This window comes from Magnolia sinica, chromosome 1 (genome assembly GCF_029962835.1).
Source record: "Magnolia sinica isolate HGM2019 chromosome 1, MsV1, whole genome shotgun sequence".
Lineage (NCBI taxonomy): Eukaryota > Viridiplantae > Streptophyta > Magnoliopsida > Magnoliales > Magnoliaceae > Magnolia > Magnolia sinica.
Window position 1 is genome coordinate 129894260 of NC_080573.1, and position 21434 is coordinate 129915693.

General features: G+C 39.6%; 2 protein-coding genes across 5 annotated transcripts; both read right to left on the reverse strand.

Annotated features, from left to right (window-relative positions):
- Positions 1 to 4743: 4743 nt before the first annotated feature.
- Positions 4744 to 5262, reverse strand: LOC131216963 (arabinogalactan protein 41-like). Its single transcript, XM_058211615.1, has 2 exons — positions 5157 to 5262; positions 4744 to 5041 (listed from the first exon to the last, which is right to left on the reverse strand). The coding sequence occupies exons 1-2, from the start codon at positions 5260 to 5262 to the stop codon at positions 4968 to 4970; spliced, it is 180 nt and encodes a 59-aa protein (XP_058067598.1). The 3' UTR covers positions 4744 to 4967.
- On the reverse strand, positions 4744 to 15843 carry LOC131216948 (meiotic nuclear division protein 1 homolog). Of its 4 annotated transcripts, XR_009157123.1 has the most exons (12): positions 14452 to 14538; positions 13492 to 13608; positions 12823 to 12861; positions 12602 to 12709; positions 12431 to 12493; positions 12272 to 12323; positions 11602 to 11646; positions 11422 to 11501; positions 9196 to 9286; positions 8505 to 8571; positions 5157 to 8125; positions 4744 to 5041 (listed from the first exon to the last, which is right to left on the reverse strand). XR_009157123.1 is itself a non-coding variant. In XM_058211605.1 (10 exons), exons 1-10 carry the CDS (start codon positions 15700 to 15702, stop codon positions 9251 to 9253), a joined length of 624 nt encoding a protein of 207 aa, XP_058067588.1. In that variant the 5' UTR covers positions 15703 to 15843; the 3' UTR covers positions 9014 to 9250. The 4 variants fall into 4 exon arrangements, 2 of the variants coding, with proteins under 2 accessions (XP_058067588.1, XP_058067582.1); XR_009157119.1 differs by having other exon boundaries at positions 5157 to 8571; XM_058211605.1 differs by lacking the exons at positions 4744 to 5041; positions 5157 to 8125; positions 8505 to 8571 and adding an exon at positions 15700 to 15843 and having other exon boundaries at positions 9014 to 9286; positions 14452 to 14532.
- Positions 15844 to 21434: the final 5591 nt, after the last annotated feature.

Here is a 21434-nt window from a genome sequence, read left to right on the forward strand (position 1 = left end):
ATTGTGGATTACTAAACCATGTGCCCACTTGTAAATTTACGTGTACAAAAAACTGCTTATGCTCTGATACATCTTCGAGCGACAGGATTGATGGGAATGTATGGATTGCTAGCATGGCATGTATCATACACGGTGAGCTATTTGATACTCTGTCGCTGGATGGCTCTTGATGCACAGGCAGCCAAAAATGTACACTGGTCATGCCACAACTCGAATTCAATGGACTAAATTGCAAGGCCCGCCATCCCTAAGTTATGATCCTAGAACCCAATTTCTTGAACCATCATCACCTCTATTCATTGACATTTGTTTGTCAAAATAGAACTATCAACTGTATTTGATTCTTTTATCATCCAATCAATGTCCGCCAATCCAATAGTAGTATAGTTAAAAATATTTTTAATGGTTGAACCTACAATGTGGACAGTTTAATTTGAATTATTTGTATGCCCACAATTTCTAGGTAGTTTTGAAGTGCCTCTTCTTTGCACAGTCCACAGAGTTTCAACACTAACAACAGGATGCATGGCTCAGAAGATCTAGACTGCTGGTGCCATCAGCCCTACATCGGATGGACAATACCCAAAAAAATCTCTTCGATTGAAAGATCCAAGCCAGAAGTTCAAAGCTAACATTTTCCTATTAAGTTATAGTCACACTTGTCCACCTCTGTGGCAAGGAGAGTAATAGTCATGATTTCCAAAACATGGTCCCATGAGGGGCCTTAATTGAATTTGGATCTCTTTCCATTTCAACTATCCTTAAATATTCATGAATTATCCAGTTAGAAAAATCTACTTGATGTAACTTAAATACAACACATCTAGATGGGGCCATGGCCTTGATGGTTTATTTAATAGGAGCAGGGTACATGCCATGCACCTATAGAGAGAGAGAGAGAGAGAGAGAGGGAGAGATGCTCTTTGGAGTAAATATGGTCTCCGTGTAGGGGGCTGGTGGAACAGAAAGTCTTCCCAAGTTTAAAGCAAGTACGGTTCCCTCATTAATGAATGGCAAGAAGATAAAATTTTTAATTTTTTTTTTCTTTTTTTACTTTTGTTAGCTTGGTAGTACACCCACTGTCAGTTCACACTTCATTGTTAGCCACCCCCTCTAAGGATTCGACATGAAGACCTCGCTGTTGAAATGACGTATCTTTCACTCAGTCTACCACTTGAGCTATGTATCTAGGTGTATACAATTTTGGGAAGACGTGCAGAAGCAATCAACCTTTTCATATCATGTTTCCCAACATTGCTCATTCCTCTCTAGAAATTTTATGTGGGTAAAATCCTAAGTAGATTCCTCACCAGCCATATGCCTCCAATTTATTAAAATGAGAGAATTCAATTGCCATTCATGTTCCTTGAATATTCAGACTTTGGAGCTTTCAAAAAAGCACTTTGTTTGCACAAATTCACCATTACTGCTTGCATTATATTTAGTAAAGATTACTCATAAATAAATTTTAGTGGCTACATCTGTCACCCTTGGCCAGAGTATAAAAGCCTTTGACCTTAGAGTTGGTTTGATTACGGGGGATTTGTAGGAAAGAAAAACATTTTTCTTAATTTAAAAATTTTCTATTGTTTGATTTTGAAAAATAAATAAATGATAAATTATACAATGTAATAGTTAACCTTATTCATAATTACAATTCTATGATACAAGATATAAGGTAGCTATTGTTTAATAAATTTAAAATTTTTGCTTGTAAAACGAAACAAACACTGAAAATAAAACTAATTTCATTGTGTCTATAGAAATAATGATTAAATAATCAAATAAGACCTAAGTTGTCTCTTCTAGGTGGCATTTGATTTGCATGCTGAGTTGTGTTGATTTGTCGACCATAAGCATGGTACATGGTTAATTAGCCTGGTGACTGAAATTTAGGGTCTTGTTTTGGAAAGAACATGGCCAATACTGATCAAACAAGTCCATTCATCTAATTATCGAACATCCCATGGATGGTTGAAAATTATAATACTTACCTATCTAAATTCAGCATGAGGTAAGATGGTTTGGATGGTTCATCCAGAATAGGGCATAGCTTAGATGGTATATGGATGTCCATGAACGCACACTAGTTTGTAGATGTCAGCGGTTGAATCTGTGGTATAAAAAAAAAAAAACTCAGCTGACTTGAAACGATTCGTCCCATCTCAAGTCGAGCTAGGTTGATTCATAGGGTATTGATGAGGTTTAACTCACCGACTTGAAACGACTTGTCCAATCTAAGTCAAGTTGGGTTGATTTGTGGGGTAGTAAGGGGGGCAATTCGTGGTGCTGAGCCGGATTGGACTCTACAAACTCCACATCAACTTGGATGAGTCACATGAGACTAAAATGAGTTGGCAATAATGCCAAGATTTTGAATTTGATAGGCCAAGCTTCTTCAAAATATTGATTTTGCTCTGCCCTTGCCCGCAATTGCCAGCCCTACCACCATCTATCACTGTTAATGAAACTCAAGAGTATTATAATTTTTGCTTGTAAAACGAAACAAACACTGAAAATAAAACTAATTTCATTGTGTCTATAGAAATAATGATTAAATAATCAAATAAGACCTAAGTTGTCTCTTCCAGGTGGCATTTGATTTGCATGCTGAGTTGTGTTGATTTGTCGACCATAAGCATGGTACATGGTTAATTAGCCTGGTGACTGAAATTTAGGGTCTTGTTTTGGAAAGAACATGGCCAATACTGATCAAACAAGTCCATTCATCTAATTATCGAACATCCCATGGATGGTTGAAAATTATAATACTTACCTATCTAAATTCAGCATGAGGTAAGATGGTTTGGATGGTTCATCCAGAATAGGGCATAGCTTAGATGGTATATGGATGTCCATGAACGCACACTAGTTTGTAGATGTCAGTGGTTGAATCTGTGGTAAAAAAAAAAAAAAAACTCAGCTGACTTGAAACGATTCGTCCCATCTCAAGTCGAGCTAGGTTGATTCATAGGGTATTGATGAGGTTTAACTCACCGACTTGAAACGACTTGTCCAATCTAAGTCAAGTTGGGTTGATTTGTGGGGTAGTAAGGGGGGCAATTCGTGGTGCTGAGCCGGATTGGACTCTACAAACTCCACATCAACTTGGATGAGTCACATGAGACTAAAATGAGTTGGCAATAATGCCAAGATTTTGAATTTGACAGGCCAAGCTTCTTCAAAATATTGATTTTGCTCTGCCCTTGCCCGCAATTGCCAGCCCTACCACCATCTATCACTGTTAATGACCCCCCCCCCCCCCCCCCCAGCACACGCCCGCGCTCGTTAGCTTACATTGTAGGGGAGTAATAGCAGCCACTCCAAATTTTATATATATATATATATATATATATATATATATATATATATATATATATATCTATATATATCCAAAATGCTAGAACGTAGCCAAAAGCCACTACGGTCCAATAATATTCATATGCACATCTATACCCTCAAACAAGGGTGGCCCGGGACTCCACCCACGACCTAAGACCTCTTGCAAAGCTCCACCATTAACACCATTTAAGTAATCACATGATTGTTGAACCATACTTATTTATACAAGGCATGTAGCCATTTTAGCTCAGGCAAAGAACAGATTAAGCCAGACCCATTTCATTACGATAGGCCATGCCCATGCCTACACCAAACAAACTCGACTGAGCCCATCTTTTAAAAGGGTCAGGCCGATTTGCACAGTACCGTTTGGGTTTTCAGTTTCTGCAAGTGGATCAGCACTCAACGGACCTCACCCTAGATGGACCATCCACCAACGACCACTTAAGTCAGAAAGTCCTAGCTGCATATTGCTTGACCTTTCTTTTATAGATTGAGTGTGAAGTGCCACCATATTTCTTTCTTAATGTCTACTTGTTTCACTTTACACCTATGGAATAGTTAAATTCTCCCACATTAGAGAATTTTTCGGTGCATGGCCCCATAATATCAAAACTTGGATTTTCGATCACTGTATCACAAGCCCTGCTCGTACAAACTGAAAACCTGAGCATTCTGAATATTTGATGTTGTAAAATATTTGACAGGAAGATTACATGGGACTGCGTTCATGTTCCTGTGAATCTCTGCCACTGCCCCAATTTGGGTATTAGATTCATGTAGCTGGAAATCCCAATGATATAGCACTTGTCTGGCTTTGTGAATTCACATGCATCCAAAGAGGACCCAGCCCAAATGCGGCAAAGCCTACAGGATCGTGCCAGCACATTAGGTGGGTCACGAGGGTGGAAAGAAATGAATGCTTGAAGCATAACAGACCTTGTACTGCATTTAAGTACATTTTGTAAGTACCTATAAGTTCATCTGAAGTACAATGTATCAAGCCACATGTTCTGACAGAGTATCAATTAACTCCCACAAGCCTGGTCCGGCGGGCATTTGGCTGGCACGATGAGCAGTGATGTGGATGGACTGACCCAAAGTTAACCCTGAATAATAACCCTTCATTCTTTGGCACGTTTTCAAGTGAACGAGGACCCTTGGAGGGTACAGATCAAAAGGATTGGGGACGCCCCATCTACAATGGGGGGCCATCAGTTCAACGATATGAATCACGGCCCCATTCGTATGGAACTGGGTGTTTCAACAAACAGTGCGTTGGCGTAGGGCGCTATGTTCACTCCATCAAAGGTTACTTGTTCCAGTCATCCATGTTGAGAAATTGCAGATGCCAAACATATACCCAAAACCACATTTAAAAAAAGAAAGGAAATGAAAAAAAAAAAAAAACCAACAATCCAATTTTATAAAAGAATGCAACAACAACAAGTTCCACCTACCAAGATACCGATATCAGTAGCAGTGCATGAACAACAAAAGGAAATGTAAAAGAAAGAAAGAGATGGTATCAAGAGAAGAGGGCAAGAATGAGGGAGGAAGAATAGAGAAAACATGCATATGATACAACGAATATTAGAAACCCAAACATCTCTCAATATTCTATTTCAATGAATGAGATATGTGAGAACGAGGGCAGCCAACATCAGCACATACGCTATCCCTTGATCTATCGCTACCCCTGCATCAAAATAAATAAATAAAACCAACTTCATCAAACAAATTACATCAAATTGGCAATCCAAACAAATAAAATCTTAAAAACCAGAGGCTTTGAAAAAAAAAAAAAAACGAACCGTCGCTTGCAGGGGCAGGAGCAGGGCTGCTGCTACTCTGAGCATTTATGGCTACAACGAGAGCCAAAATCGTCATTACTGTAAATGAAACTCTCATCAACTCCATTGCAAAACCCTAACCCTATTTCCCAATATTTTTCTCTCTTGCTCTCTGTTTCCGCCTCTCTCGAGTCTGCTTAAAACGAGAGCGGGCCTCAAAAAACACGAATCTGAAAACTGCCAGACTGGCTGACAACTGTTATTGTTGTATATGGGCCGGTCGCCAGTGATTCCGCCTATCGGCTTTCGACGCGTGGACGGATGGGTTGCAACGCACGTTCTATGGCATTATTGGGACGGTAGGAGTTACATCTCACACGCTGAGTGAAATGATTGGCTGCCGGGATATTCTCGTTCCCTCTCTTGGTTTTTGAAATTCGAAATGTTTCCGAGAGAATCTTAGGACATTTGAAATGTGTTTTGATACTCTTTACAGCGTATGGTGTATGATACACGGGGGCTTGCATTCTTAAACGTAACATGTATGGAAAGCCAGCTAGACGAGCTGTAATGTTAACTAAAAAACAGTATTTTAATGATTGTAAGATATCTGATTTATGAAGATATTTTTGTTTAATTAAAACCAATGATCATTTCTCGTTCACTGTCGTTAGATATACGGCTAATCTGGCATCGCTTTAACATGTTTATTCTTTTCTGAACCATCTAAGTTGTGTCCCACTGTCTGGATGGTTTAACTTTAGTTATAAATATGCCACGTGTTTCATATTCGAGCGATTGCGTATCATCCATCACGATCTGCCAGAGTATCAACGTTTTTCTCACGCATTGATCGTTGGAGTGGCCACTGGCTTCGGCTCGTATTGATCGTTGGATGGGGCTCTGGCTCAGGCCCACAGATATGGCCGTGACAAATCCACTCCGTCCATCAGTTTCTCAAGATCACAATAGTCCAAAAATCAGGTGGGCCACACCACACGAAACAGTGAGAACAAAAATGTAGACCGTTGAAACCTGCCTAGACCCGATATCCAAACCGTTCATAGGGCTATTACCTCTCGGATAAACTGTAGGTATAAATATAATTCTGATACAAAACTTCTGAGGCCCCCACAGTTTCCAATGGAGGCCGTTTAATCCTGGCGCGGATTACCTGTTACCCGGGTAACACCTCAGTGGGTGTGGTGTTACCTTACCGTGGGGGCCACTTTGATGATATGCTGTATATCCACTCTGTCCATTCGTTTTTCCATCCCTTAAGACGCTGTCCCAAACATTAAGCACATCCAAATCTCAGGTGGACGACACCACTGGAAACGGTGATAATTGAACGCTCACCATTGAAAACTTCCCAAGGCCCACCGTAACCAAATCCGTAATATTTAACTGTCATCCAACCCGTTGATAATGTCAAACAGAACTGGATGAAGGGAAATACAAAGATTGGCTTGATCCAAAACTTTTATGGCCTACAAAAAGCTTTTAATGGTCATTCACCACCTTTTCCTATCGCGTGGTCCACCCGAGATTTGGATCTGTTCAACCTTTGGAATAACGTCCTTAAACGAGCTGAAAAAACAGATGGGCAGTGTAGATATGAAACAAATTCATCAAGGCGGGCCCCACACGGTAAGGTAACACCCACTAAGCCGTTACCCATGTAACCGCTAATCCGCTCCCGTTCAAGCCCCACCGTTTCGTGTGGCGTGGCCCACTCGAGTTCTGGATCTGCCTGATTTTTGGACTTATGTCCTATAAACTGATGGACAGAGTGGATTTGTCACAGGCATCCCTGTTGGCCCCACATAGCTTCCCACGACCACAGGAACTTCCTGTGTCCAGGGGGCACAGGCAAGTCGCGTCCCGAGCGTGGTGCATAGCAAGTGAGTAGAACAGGGTGAAGTCCAGCTCGCCTGACAAAGTGACGTAGCTTCATGATGAGCTAGATTCCTTGCATGTAGGGCTAATATTTTGATGATCTAAACCGTTCAAATGATGGGCCTCACTTTGGATGGATAATTCCCTCGAATCCTCCAAGGTTTAAATATTTTAACGGTAATATTTAGTCCTTGTTCAGATGAATGTGGATCCTTGCCATGCTTTGTATACTCGACCATATATTTTTGGGCCACAAAATGAAAGTGCTGAGATCTGAAGATCCCCGAGGGTTCCCATCCATGGCCAGTCCAAATCATGAGCCCCACATGCACTGAATCGGAGTATTTATTTGCTGGTATGCCACTCATGTAAGAGATGCAATACTTCAAGGGCCCCACGTTAAATAGTTCTCGCTAAAAAATTAAAAAATTAAAAACAGGGCCATGTCACTCCTCATGTAGGCCACAATGTACAAAACGTGAGCAGGCACGGCTAGAAAATGGCCCAAGATTGATGAAGCATGGTTAGAGATACGATGAGTTTGGCCCACGAGCCATTTTCATTTTAACCATCCATTTGATGTCCCCAGGACACGGATAGAATAAGTTTATCAATGGGACTTTGGCCTAAACACCCATCCATGACCGGGACTACATTTGAGAGTATACATGACACACATTCTAGGACTTTGGGACAAATGGAAATTAGAGAAATGCCATGTGTGCTCACTTCAAATGTGGAAACACGTCCAGGCACTATGGGCCCGAGACCAAAAGCAACCTTCGCCAACGGAATAACCACACCTACTTTTCTTTTGGAAGACTGGCATTTGCCGAATTTTTCTCCACTAACTTCTAAGTAAACACTCACACGTGGCAAAATGTGCAACATCTGAACCAATCATCAGGTACTCTCAACTATGGATAGGAAAAAAAAAATCATATGTATCAGTCAACAACAACGATTGCATTGGGGACTTTTGGGGAAAGCAAATGGACAGTTGAAATTGGTGCGAACATTGCCCATCCAGGGTTAGGGCCTAGCTGATGATTGGTCTGGATCTCGCACATGTTGGCCACATGTACAGACAACTAAAACAATAAAACTGATGCACTGATCCATGCCGACAAAGCTGGATTAAATTCAACTGAATCCAAAGGACCCCCATGAAGTTGCAAATATATTTCAGGCACTGAATTTGTAGAACCTCCTATTAACCACCCACAAAAGATGAGTCATATTGATCACAATGTCAATTAATTGTTTTGAGTTGACAGCAAGTTGGATCATTGTTTTGTGTTTAAAGCAATTTATCCTTACCCTGCCCAATCCCACTTGCTCCATGGGGACTTTTCTTAGCATCCACTCAAGATCTTTGACATTTAGGGCCCGTTTGGATTGTAAGTTGCTTAAGATAAGTTACTTATGCCACAAGTAACTTATCTTAGTTTCTACTTATAATGAACCTACTCATCAACTTCTCCTCTCTTTGGTCTCTCCTGATGCCTTTATTCCGCAACTTATGAAAAGTAGAAAGCTAAAAAAATTAACTGAAGTGATTAAGTACTTGAAGTAAAAGAGTTGCTTATAACTAATCATAAACCAAACTTACTTATCTGAAATAAGTCACTTATCTACCGCTGTAAGTAGAAAAAGTAACTTATTTTTGGCAACCAAATGAGCCCTTGATATGCTATGTTTCTCTAAACAGTGATCAACGAAGAATCTCAAGTGAAACAGAGAAGTGCACTGTCATTTCTCACATGGTTAATGTGTGCAAGAACCAAGCTGCTCAGGAAGCGGGCTCCATGGTGTAGATAATCAAGCTGGCCATCTTTGTACAACATGAATGGCTGTTCATGTAACCAATGGTCCGAATTCAATGTGCAAATATCTGATGATCTGGTCAGCTTGATTTTTTTGGGGAATAAGCATCTAACTGGTGGGATCCTCTTGATGAGAGGTTTGGATCTCACACATGGGAGAGAAAAGTGTACCGCTTGAGTTCACTTCAGCATTCCTCTTTACAGACGCATCACTAACCAAGCATGGGAAGATGAATATTACAAAAGAATTTTACCGACAATCAGTTGCATGGGTGATCACAAGCAACATTCCCTCACATTTCTAAAACATCTAGAGTATCAAATTATCAGAGTACCCTTTGTTGAGACTGCCAGCAACTGATGAGCAATCAACTTCAAGAAAACAGGTGATCACTCCAAATAATCCAAACTATCTGTTATTCCTACCTGCATTATAATAAATATATAGCAGTTACAATCCACAAAGTGATTCTCCTAAAAAAACAAGAATGCATGTTGTAGGAGAGTCTAGATGCACAGGCAACATCACATTTCCCATCGTTTTCTCAAGTAGCAGTGACTCAATCCAGTGTACACATGGGGAATAGATGCATAGAAATCCAGAGCTTCCGAACCATGGAATCCCTTGGTGGATGGAGCATGGCCCAAAAGTCAAACCAATCAGGTAATCTTAACCATCTGATTTTGCCCATTGAATTTTTTAGCAGTCAATTTTTCATGGATGTTGGACGGTTTCAGCCTATTCTCCTTCCACGATTTCAATGGTCCAGATTGAGGTGGTTCTATGCCACATGTACACTGAATGAGCCACCAGCATTAAAAAAGGTGGTTAACACCCGTCTGGTTCTAGTTTGGAAAGCCGGCCATACTATGGTGTAGCATGCTGGAGGGATGCTACGGTTACAGATGGCATTGTCATTGTCAATGTCATTGATATCACCCTTTGTCATCAGGTAATTTTCTGACTAAATGATGTGCCATGAGCCTAGATCCAATACAAAGTTTTGTACGTTAAGCTTGGCATACAAAGTGATTCTAAGTACATTGGAGTAAATGTATTGAAGCACTTAAGATGCAGGTAGACACACTTAGAAGAACTTACTTACACAACATACAAAGCCTTGTATTGAATCCAATCAGTGCTCGAAATATCAGTATCACCATAAGTTTCGTTGGCCAGGGATACAAAAACAATATCGATGTCGCCAAAAATATCGCCAGTAACCAGAAATGCAGGGAAACACGGGGAAAACAATGGAATTTTTCAGTAAAACTTCAAAAGATGCTAAAATACACATATTTGCATATTTAGGAATAAAAAAAATTACAAAACGGAATGCATACATAATAAGTTCCATTTAATGGGAGCCTAAAAGCATGCACTATCATAAGAAATCAGTCCAACCATCCTGTCAATCCCAACCATCCATCGATATTTCAGAATATCAACAACACAAGATATTTTGCCTAGAAATTGTCGATACTTGGAAAGGAAACAAAAGGTTGTAGTCTCGATATCACCCATGTTGTGCTAATGATAATATTGTGACATTTTTTTTATTATTGTTGACAATTTGAACATTGCATACAACCATGCACTCATAAAAAAATGAAAAAAAAAATGATTTTTTTTCTTTAATAAACAAATTTTTAGTGATATTGATACATTGGTGATATTATTGAAATATAGCCGATAAACTGGCGATAAAAGCGACACCTGGAATTTACACAATTCAAAATGTTGGCAATATAAGCGACACCTAGAATTTACACAGTCCAAATATTAGTGAAACATTAGCAACACATCGCCAACCTGGAATTTTTTATACTACCATTGTTATCAATATCGCTACAAGTGTTATTGATATCGCCAAGCTAGAGATATGGATAATATTGGGGATATTTCGATATCATATCGGCGATAGTCGAACAATGGATCCAGACTCATGTGCCATTGCATTATTTTAAATGACAGTAAGAGATCACAGAATTTCATTACATGCATCGAAGTCTAGCATGTGCTTGCAGTTACATAAAATGGAAATGTTATTTCAGACGAAACCAAATGAGGGATGAGGCCCCCACATGCATAGTACATGGTTATTAAATTACTACACACAAGTATCCAATAAGGGGTGACTGATGCAAGTGCGTAGATATTTGAAACAAATACCTAGAAGAAAATGAAAGCCAACGACATTTAGTTGGGATATGGCTTATATGATGATGACCTGATGATGACCTAGCCACCTAGGTCCAAATGAAGTGCCCTACCTATATAGGAAACTGTCGTAACTTCAAAGCCATAGGTTAGTGGTGGAAGCTTCAAAATAACAAGTATGAAGCCCACAGGAACATGGAGCCATGCCTATCCACAGGCAAGCACACAGGTTTGTGGGTCAGACTATTTAGATCTTCTGGCCTATCAGGGCATTTCACTCTGGTAGACCACAACGTAAATTGGCATGCTTGCTTGCATGGGTACAGGCAGTTGTCAGCTTAGCAAACTTCAGCAAGTACAGTATTTATAGATATCTATCAAGAAAAACAAAGCATATCACCTCCTTGTACATGTGTTCAAGCTGCTCTTTGGCCTCGGGGAAATTACTTGAGCACCAATGTTGCACTGTGAAGATGTTGTCTGTGGGATAATTTCTTGGTAATCAGTTGAGGAAACATGAAAGACTCGAGATTCATTAAAAGAAGAAAGAAAAGGAGAAAATGTGATGTCAAAAGGAGACCTGTCCATCTATTTGCTGCAGAGTGAGCAATCTCAGTCGCATTTTCTGCCATGCAGATAAAAGATCAGAATTCCAGGATAAAAAAAGCTTTGGATGAGCAGCATAAATTCTCAACATGAAGATGTACAAAATGCATAAATGAGGTGTGATTCTAGATGCGAAGATGAACAGTCTAACTTGATTTCGATCTAATGAAACAATTGATCTGGCCCCAAACAAGAGCCAAACAAGGTTCCAATAACTGCTGCTAAGGTTAGTTGTGGAAGTTGCATTTTGAATCCTACTGTCTGAGAATCATCTGGGCTGTTCATCTGGTGCGCACAAACATATATGTGCTTTGGCCTAAAGTCAGGCCATTCCGGCCATCAAGTGGGCCACATCTACTCTTCAGATGGGGACTGTTAGTCAACTGGGTTCAAGTGTCCATTTTTTTGCAGAGGTGTGCCCCACCCAAAGACTGGACTGGACTGGCTTGTTTTGTGGCCATGTCACATACATGGTGGGGTCCACCTCATGAATGGCCAGAATCATGCACGCATGTGTGACAGTGGCAAATGTTGGGAGAGTGGGATCCAAAACACCACTCTGTTGAATCTTGAGTAGTCATCACACTTCTCAGTTCCAAATAGATGCAGTGTCATGAAGAAGTAAAGGAGTAGCCATTCCTTACTCATTGCTTCAAGGGCAGCTGGATCATTGTCTGCATAAAGGCCCAGTTCATCCTATAAAACATGTCACCATCTGATCATATGCTTGCATAATTGTTAATACTTGAATTGCTGATTTCCATTTTGCTGATAAACATAGGATTTACAAGAATAACCATTACCTTTAGTGTTTTATGTGTCTGCTCTATAGCCTTCAGTTCATCTAAAGCAACCTCTCGCTCATCCTAGAATAAAGAGAAAAAGCTAAATTTACAAGCTCAAAAGGTCCCTCCAAGGGTATTTCATTTCTAAGAAAGGTCCAAGGAATCCTTTGGCTAATGCTATCCACTTACAGACTCCTCTCTACCCTTCTTCAAACTATCCCTCTGTTCAAGAAGTTCTGCCAAACGCTTCTTGCTGCTCGCAAGATCAGATTCTAGCTTGCAGTGAGCATTCCTCAACTGTTGGAAATAACAACCAAAGCAGAATAAGATACAGACAGGCCAAGATTTCAGGTGTTTAAGATTGCAAATAATAGAAGCATCAATGTTGTTTATTCAACTTTAAAGCTTACCTGATTTCCAGCACAGCTAGGAAGACTCCAAAAGTATATCTGCACGAGAACAGGGGAAAGCCACATCAAATTACTAAGTAGACAAATCTGAATAAAAACATTGAGAAGAGCTGGTGCCTAAGACACTCTTAAGCCTCTTGAGGGCTTTTATGCAGATAGCAGCATGCTTTTGCTTAGGTCAGTCAATACATGCAGCGGCAAAAGAAGTTCCAACTTACAACAGAACAAGCAACAAAAGCCAGAGACATGCCACAAGTAGGTGGGTGGTGCAAGAAGGGTGTTCTTGAATGAATTGGTGCATTTTGAAGGATAGAGAGATTCTGAAGTAACTTGCATACATCCCATTTTGTTAGATAGAAACTGGGATTTCATGATTGAACCATGCAGCATTACTCGCAAGAACTGGAGTTTCCACAAAACATAGGAGCCGCAATTTCTTGGACCAGAAAATGTAGCGGTACCTTACTACTTAACCACAATTACTGTAGAATTGCATAACATGTGAAATCCAGATATACACAAATTTGATCAAGTCATGAAGAAAGCATGTGTTTTCACATATTGAACATTTTGCTAGAAAGGAAGGCAATGTTCATGCTTTGTGCTCACAAAAAGTCAATAAGATTTTGAATTTCAAGCTTTCAACCATTTCAAGAAACAGATACTCACGGAACTGCCAATCTTGTCTTTCATAACAAGGTCATCATCGACCAGACTTTGGACGACATCTTTCACAGACTGAGTGATGACGCCTTTCTTGGGACCCAACTTCTCAAGCTCTCTCAGCTGAAATTAGGAAACATGTGATGCACAAAAGTAAACAATTAACTCTTAGTCATATGTAATAAAGCTATATATTTTGGGTAGGGCTTCAAGAACACTCTCAGGCACCGACTCTTGAAGAAAGGGAAGTGAATTTTAAACATGTAAATCTGAGCCCTTGTCATAATCCACACATAGCATATTGTGTATCAGCCACAATTAAAAGCATTTCACATACTTTGGTAGTAAATCCTAGATCACGGAATCTAATCCATGCCAGATTGTGCCTTATGTGGATCTATAAAGCTGTGTGGTTTCATAACCAATAAGGAAAAAAGACCACTTCGTGCTCATCTGCTCTTGTTGTGACTCATGATTCTTGATTCTTGGTGATGACCTATGATTCATTATGGTTTGTGAATTATGATTGTTCATTTTATTTACTTGTGACATCTATGACCATACACGAGATGTTGAACGAAAAGTAAGGAACCAGTGAAGCATGGGAAATGAACTTGTGAAATTCAAAGTGTGGTAGATTCAGGTATAATTTTACATGTTCAGTTATGCGAAGTAGCTCGAACCTTTCACTTTTGCTGTGATGGTTTTAACAACCTTCATTCTTTATGGAGTATTTAACCATTTTAAGTTTTTCTTTTTCCCCTCATAAAAAGAAGATAGTTTTTAAACAAAAACTCAAATTAGATCAAACTAGAATGGGTACTTGACTGACTTGATTCACCAGAACTGAAACGCAATTTCCATTCCAATGAATTTGAAATTCTGATTGGTATATGAGTTCACATGGGGGCATGCGCGACGCCACGAGTATCCCCAAAAATTACAAGATATGAAGCGTTTACTCACAAGGAAAAAGTCTTGGGACACGTAAAATATTTGAAGAATCTGTTCACGCTTCTCTTCCAATGAAAGACCTCTCTTCTTTGACTGCATACATAACAAAAGAAATTGATTAAACTAATTTTCGCGCCATACATTCCATCCTTTTACCAGCAAAAGAAATAAATGATAAAAAATCTAGACTTGCAAACTCTGGAAGAGTTATCATAACCATTTAAATAAGTGATCCAGATAAAACACAGATGAATGCATTCCAAGGATTCTTAACCAACATACAGATACATGAACAAGGGTTACAAGTATCATCGGAAACTGATGCGTATTGCCCCATACATACTGGTTTGGAGCATGAACAATAACTGCTCTATTGGCCTGGAATTGTCCGATACAGAGCGATACAACCTCATATGAACGAAATGATGCAGTGAAACTGATATTCAATCCTTCCACGTGAGAGGTATGAGAGATTGAAGAAGTGATTCACAGCAAATGTATGCATGATCTGGGCCACTCAAAAGTGGGTCCCACTGCGAACCAACAGTCTATATTCAGCTACATGTCCGGCCCACCTGAGAGTGGACCGGCATGATTTTTGGGCCAGGGCACTTTCAAGGCGGGACAAACCTGATGAGTGGCCTGGATCTCCCCGCATGTGTGCTGCATATAGCTACTTCAACCTCTCCACTAGAGGATTAGCCTCAACATTCGTCTGGTAGGTATCAAATGACGCTCAATGAAAAGAGAAGGCGTTTTTCTTTACACCCAGGAAAATAATCAATGGGGCCCACCTATAGGTAACCTAAGCCGTCTACGTGGTGGGTTGCATCACGGAGACGCCACACGCTCACCCCTGTCGAATGCTCCTGGACATCCGATTCGAAGCCCAGAATGGAAAGTTACATCCAAGGGTCCATATTCAACCAGGAATCCATCTGGCAGTGAGGATCATCCAATGCAGGAGGTTTCTGTCTGGGATGAGGTCCACCATACCAACGGTTTGGATCGCCTACATGTGGGCCCTGCGTGTACAGATTGTTGCTTGATTGGCCGATCAAATCGCTCATTCCAACATTGTAAAAAATTTCCTCAAGGACAAACAGACGTGCATTTTCAGAGAATCCGGATCAAGCATAGTATCCGGATTCTTTGATCAAACAACATCTGAATCATTAAACCCTAGAAATGACATAATTGGATGCTTGAAACCCTGAGAGAGAGAGAGAGAGAGAGAGAGAGAGAGAGAGAGAGAGTTACCATGTTGAATTTCGGAAGAAGACTCCAGAGAGGGAAAAGGCAAAGAAGACGAAGGAAAATGGTGCTGTTGGCGGGAGACACGCGTTCTTTTCGGAGGAGAAAGTTACCAAAATCTCCTGTGTTTTTTAAGAATTTACGGCGGAAGCAATAGGACATTCACGCGGATTGCGTACTGAGTAAATTCTGTGCCGGCCTCTGTGATTATGTGTCTTATCCACGCCGGCCATCCATTTTACTAGTGCATTTTATGATCTCAAAGTTAAAGCATATTCAAATCTCAAATGGGCCACACCAAAGGAAACGGTGAGGATAATAACACCTACCGTTGGTCCATAGTAATGTATGTTTGTCATCCAACCAGGTCATACAGATACAGATGAAGGTAAAAAAAACAAATACCAGCTGGATCCAAAAGTTCCGTGGCCCCAGAAGTTTCAACGGAAGACGTTTATTTCTCACTGTTTTCTCATAGCGTGACCCAGTTAAGTTGTGAGTATGCTTCAATTTTGAGATCATGTCTTAAGATGAGCTGATCATGTCTTAAAATGAGCTAGTAAAACGCATGGACAGAGTGGATAAGACAATACATCACGGTGGGCCCTACAGAGTTTGCTCAGTACTCATAGGCAAGCAGCGTTCATTCTCCCGTGGCATGCTGGTAGCAAGGTGACAAATACCGCGGATATTTTGACATAAACACTAAAAATCTATTTTTATTAATGAATTTGTTATATTAATAATGTATATTAAATTTTAAAAATATTTATTAATTGAAAATAAATAAATATATTTTTATTTTTTGTGAGATTTTTTTAGATTTTTCCCATTATATTCAAAGAAATACCTCAAAATTTTAACATCTCCTGATGGTGAATCAGGCCGAAAAATTGCCCAGAACGAGATTTTTCATTATAGCTGACATGCGTGAAAATGTGCCAGACCGTGGCCGATTTAATTTTTTATTTTGCATAGTTTAGACTCGCCCTGTTCAAAATTTCATTTCTGCTTAGCCCATTCCTGACCCATTGCCAGCCTCACTTGCAGACAGTTTAGGAAAGAAAAGCGCCTGACACCCTCAGAGCACTATAACTCACAGCTTTTCTAATTGAATTTAGCCAGTTGGACCCTTCATTTCATTGATAAAGACTGTTTGATAGGTCCAACACACATTTTAGGCTACCATGCAAACATCACACTGATCTGAGAAATATTAACCACTTGATCAATAATCTTCAATATGGACGGTTAGGATCTTTTACACCAAAATATATCCAATCAATAATTAGATCTATCTATTTATTAGGGGACCACCATGAATTGCTCATGATTCACTTTTGTTAGGTAATCATGGCTATCCCATGGACGGCTTGGATATAGAAGGGTAATAGAAAATAAGGCCAAATCAAGGAGGGATTGGTTTATTTAATTGGTGCTATTTTTTTTTTGTAAGGTAGCTCATGAGATGCGTTCAACTGTACTGTGGATGATTTAGATTGATTGTTTGGACTATTTAAGTGAATCAATATAAGTAAGAGCAGCATAACTTATATAGAGCTTTCTAATGTTAGAGTTTGAATGGCATATTTCTTGAAGATGGGACACTTTTGAGCACAGTCTATCCTAGGTGGTACGTAGATTATGCTCTCAAATTACCGCTTGTAAAGAAAATAGATGTAAGTTAGTGTTGCTGCTAACTTTATTTTGTATAATCTTTTAAGGTGAGCTAGAATCTGCATAGATTTCAGATATTAACTTTGCGAATGTTTCTAGATTAGATATTTAAAGAACCATAATGACAAGAAAATAAGTCACCTTTTCTCGTCTGTAATCTTGAACTTTATTAAATAGCTATGAAGATTACAATTCAAAACAATAGCCCATTGCATACGTATATAAAATGAAAGATACAAATCGAAATTTTAACAAAAATGACACAAGTATAACAAAAGAAAATCCATCAATAGCTACCACTTCATAGTGATTTTATTGCAAAGCTTTGTATCTTCCTTATAAGCTTGATTTTGCACCTTAAATTGTATTGGAAGTGTTATCAAGACCAAATCTCAGTCCACAAGGATTGAACTCAACTCCTTTACCTCTTCCATGTAATCTCTGCTTGAGTTTTCATTAGATTCTTCTTGTTCATGCTTCTCCTGTTGGTCCTATTGAACAAGTTAAGGCACAAAGAAATTTCAAGTTCTAAGAAAATTTCCAAGATTAAAGGGTCATTTAAAAAAAATAAAGAGGGTATATATATAGATAAAACGCATGGCATGGGTGGGATTTGAAAGAATTTTATGAAATTTCAAAATGATAAGTGAGAGTACACTTGGATTAAGAGGAGTCATTAGATAAGAGGGTGGGATTGTAACTTGCATTAGAAAGAGGAAAAGAAAAAATCAGTAAAACAAGATTTCCTCTCCAAATTTCAAAATTGGGAGATAAAATGTTTATTTCATTACACATTTCTCAAGAATATGCAAAGTTGGAGGAGCATTTTGAAAAATTTCAGAAAAATTATGTAATAAATAGATAACAAACATCCATATTATGTGGAACGCCATTAATAACTACTCATCAAATCAAATGATTTTAGTATTATTGGAAAACTCATCAAACATACTACGTTATGAATCCACACTCTAGGTTTTCATCATAATTCACACAATTTTTTACAAAACTAACTCCATTCGTGGGCCTCACATCTCATAAAATAATCAATAGTTCACATTGATTTCTATGCCCCGAAAGGGTTCACCCAAAATACTATTCATTGAAATCTTTCTAAACCAAAATCCATCATCCTTCATTTTATTATAGAAATTTCACACAGAATTATACAAAAATGGCTAAAGGCGGAAAAACATTGTGTACGAACTAGGGCTGAAAGTTGGGTGGGTTCAACCCGACCGACTCGTGACCGACCCGACATTGGGTTGGGCTCGGGCAAGATATATCGTGTCCGATCTCAAGCTTGGGCTATACAAACACCAACCCGATAAAAGTTGTGTTGGGCTCGGGTTAAGGTCTTGGGTTACCCGACCCAACCCGAACCTGAACCCGAACCCTATCAATATATAAGTTACTTATAAATTATAATTGAATGTGGATCATTTGTGTCGAAAGCACACTAGTGATGTCGGGTCTCATTTGTTCACATCATTTCCCAGGACTCAAGTTGACAAGATATGCCGGATTTCTCTCTCCCAAATAGATTGCGTGCTATGCTACATGACCTTTAATGGAGTAATTGTCTTATATTTTAGTTTGTTTTTTTAAAGAAAAAAATGAAATTCTTTATGATGAATAATCACATATATGATTAATAAAATCATAGATACAAAAAATAAGTCATATATTGAAATATAATAAACTAATGTAATAACGAAAATATTAACACATATATACCCGACCAACCCGATCAACCCGACCGAACCCGCTTGGGTTGAGCATGGGTTGAGAATTCCCAATCCGAGATTGGGATGGGTTGGGTTAGGGTTGAGGTATAGGAAACTTGGGTTGGGTTAGGGTTGAGCACCAACCCAACCCAACCCGCCCGACTTTCAGCCCTAGTACGAACCAAAGACATCAAAACTCATTCGCCATGGGCTGGCAAATAAGGCTAACACCTTCTATCCGGAAGCAGATTGCGTACTGAGTAAACTTTGTTGGGCCCACCTTGATTTATGTATTTTATCCACTCTGTCCATCCAGTTTACTAGATAATTTTAGGGATTTATCCTAAAAAATTGAAGCATATACAAAGCTCAAGTGGACCACACCATAGGAAACAGTGTGATTCAAACGTCTACTGTTGAAAAATTCTTGGGGGCCACAAAAGTTTTGGATTAAGCTGATATTTTTTCCCTTCATCCATGTTGTGATCTTATGAACAGGTTGAATGTCAAATAAACATCACTGTGGGCTCTAGGAAGGTTTCAACGGTGGTAAACAACATACATTCAAGATGGGCCCAACAGAGTTTACTCGGTACGATGAGAGCGTACTGATCCGATTTCCTTCTATTCAACTTTTGGAAAAAAAAAAAAGGTAAGGCCCACACCTTGTAACCACCGTTCATCGTATCATTTAAAGATCCAAGCATGACCTAAATTTTGATCTGCTCTTTGAAATCATTTTGAACTCGTTCAACACACATTAAGTCTAAACCATGGATAATACTCAAGGTCCACAATCTGGGCCCACTTGATAATGTGATGTCTACGGGTGGGATCATCATATCAATGATCTGAATTATTAAACCATGAGCGCACTTGATAGTGTAGTGTCCACAGGTGGAACCATCATATCAATGATCTGAATCATTAAACCATGGGCCCACTAGTGTGAGCAGAACTGTTTGGCCCAGCCCACAAAACTTGGACGGCTGGGTGCCCGAAGTGCCCACGTCCATAAAATCCAACTGAGAAACAGAATTTAATGACCGAGCTATCCTTATCATAACATGATAAAGCCACTTTCCATTGTCCACATGGAAGTCTAGACAGTCGATCAGGACCGTCCCACCTAGCGATCTCTGCCATAGATGGCTCACGGCCCAAAAACCATACTAATGGAACAATCTTAGTGATTCCTCTCTCTCTCTTTCTATGTTTTACCATCCTTTGAAGAAAACCAACTGGATGCTCAGAGCCTCTGTTTTCGATGAAGTTTTGCCATGGGCCGTCCATGTTAGGACCCACAAAGTGTATGGTTCGAATCCAATGTTTACTCCCGTGTGGACAGTAAAATCATGGCTCTATTATGTTAAGATACAACCACGATCATGGCCTGAACTGTTGTATTCCCATCTTCATTGGGATTGCAATTAACTGGGCCTAAACTCCACGGTCAAGATTAACGGCCTAGATTAACCAAATGAATTAAAATCCGCCCTAAACTCCACAATCAAGACCAAAACGACAAATCTCATCCTTGCCGTTCCTTGGATGCCACATCTGTGAGCTATACGTGCTACTCATGAGGTTGCATGTGCCATAACAGAAGTTAGGGGTGTACACTTTCTTTGAATTTGGACTGCCGGGCTTCTCTTGTAACCGCTCATTTTTCTCATACGTGATGAGATGAATGGTTCGGATCCCTATCATGAGGGACGCGGATTGCGTACTGAGTAGCTCAGTACCCTGTAGCGTACTGAGGAAACTCTGTGGCCCCGGTGATGTTTATGTTTTATCCACACCGTCCATCCCGTTTATCAACTCATTTCAGGTCATGTTCCCAAAATTGAAGCATATCCGAAGCTCAAGTGGCCACAGGAAACAGTGGGAATAATAACACTTACCGTTGAAACCTTTCTAGGGCCCACAGTCATGGCAATTTGTCATCCAACCTATTCATAAGATCACACAGACATGGATAATGGGAAAACACAAATATTAGCTTGATCCAAAACTTTTGTGCCCCGGTAAGTGTTCAACTGTACTGGTTCAATTCCCCTACAACCTTTAATCAGGAAAACTTAATAAGAGAGTTAGAGGCTCTTTGGTACAAAATCTTTGATGACATTATCTTCTGTGCTCTCATTCACGTAGATAGAGCTTTCCTCGTACTCGGTCCTGCATTTCACTCTAAAATCTCTCTCAATCAATTACAATTATCGGATGATCAATTTTTTCCTTATTGTCTAGGTAAACAATTTCTCATTGAGTTTATTTGTCTTTCAAGACCTGTAAATACTTTCAAAACTTCAAAATCCTAGTCGAGAGTGTTGGAAG

Excerpts from the sequence above, each read along its gene's own strand:
- LOC131216963 (XM_058211615.1), bottom strand. The coding sequence starts at position 5,262 with ATGGAGTTGATGAGAGTTTCATTTACAGTAATGACGATTTTGGCTCTC. Across the intron at positions 5,042-5,156 it reads TCCTGCCCCTGCAAGCGACG|GGGTAGCGATAGATCAAGGG; the intron begins GTTCGTTTTTTT and ends ATTTTGATGCAG.
- LOC131216948 (XM_058211599.1), bottom strand. The coding sequence starts at position 14,538 with ATGCAGTCAAAGAAGAGAGGTCTTTCATTGGAAGAGAAGCGTGAACAG. Across the intron at positions 13,609-14,451 it reads TGTCCCAAGACTTTTTCCTT|CTGAGAGAGCTTGAGAAGTT; the intron begins GTGAGTAAACGC and ends TCCTAATTTCAG. Across the intron at positions 11,647-12,271 it reads AGCTGCCCTTGAAGCAATGA|AAAATGCGACTGAGATTGCT; the intron begins GTAAGGAATGGC and ends TCTGCATGGCAG.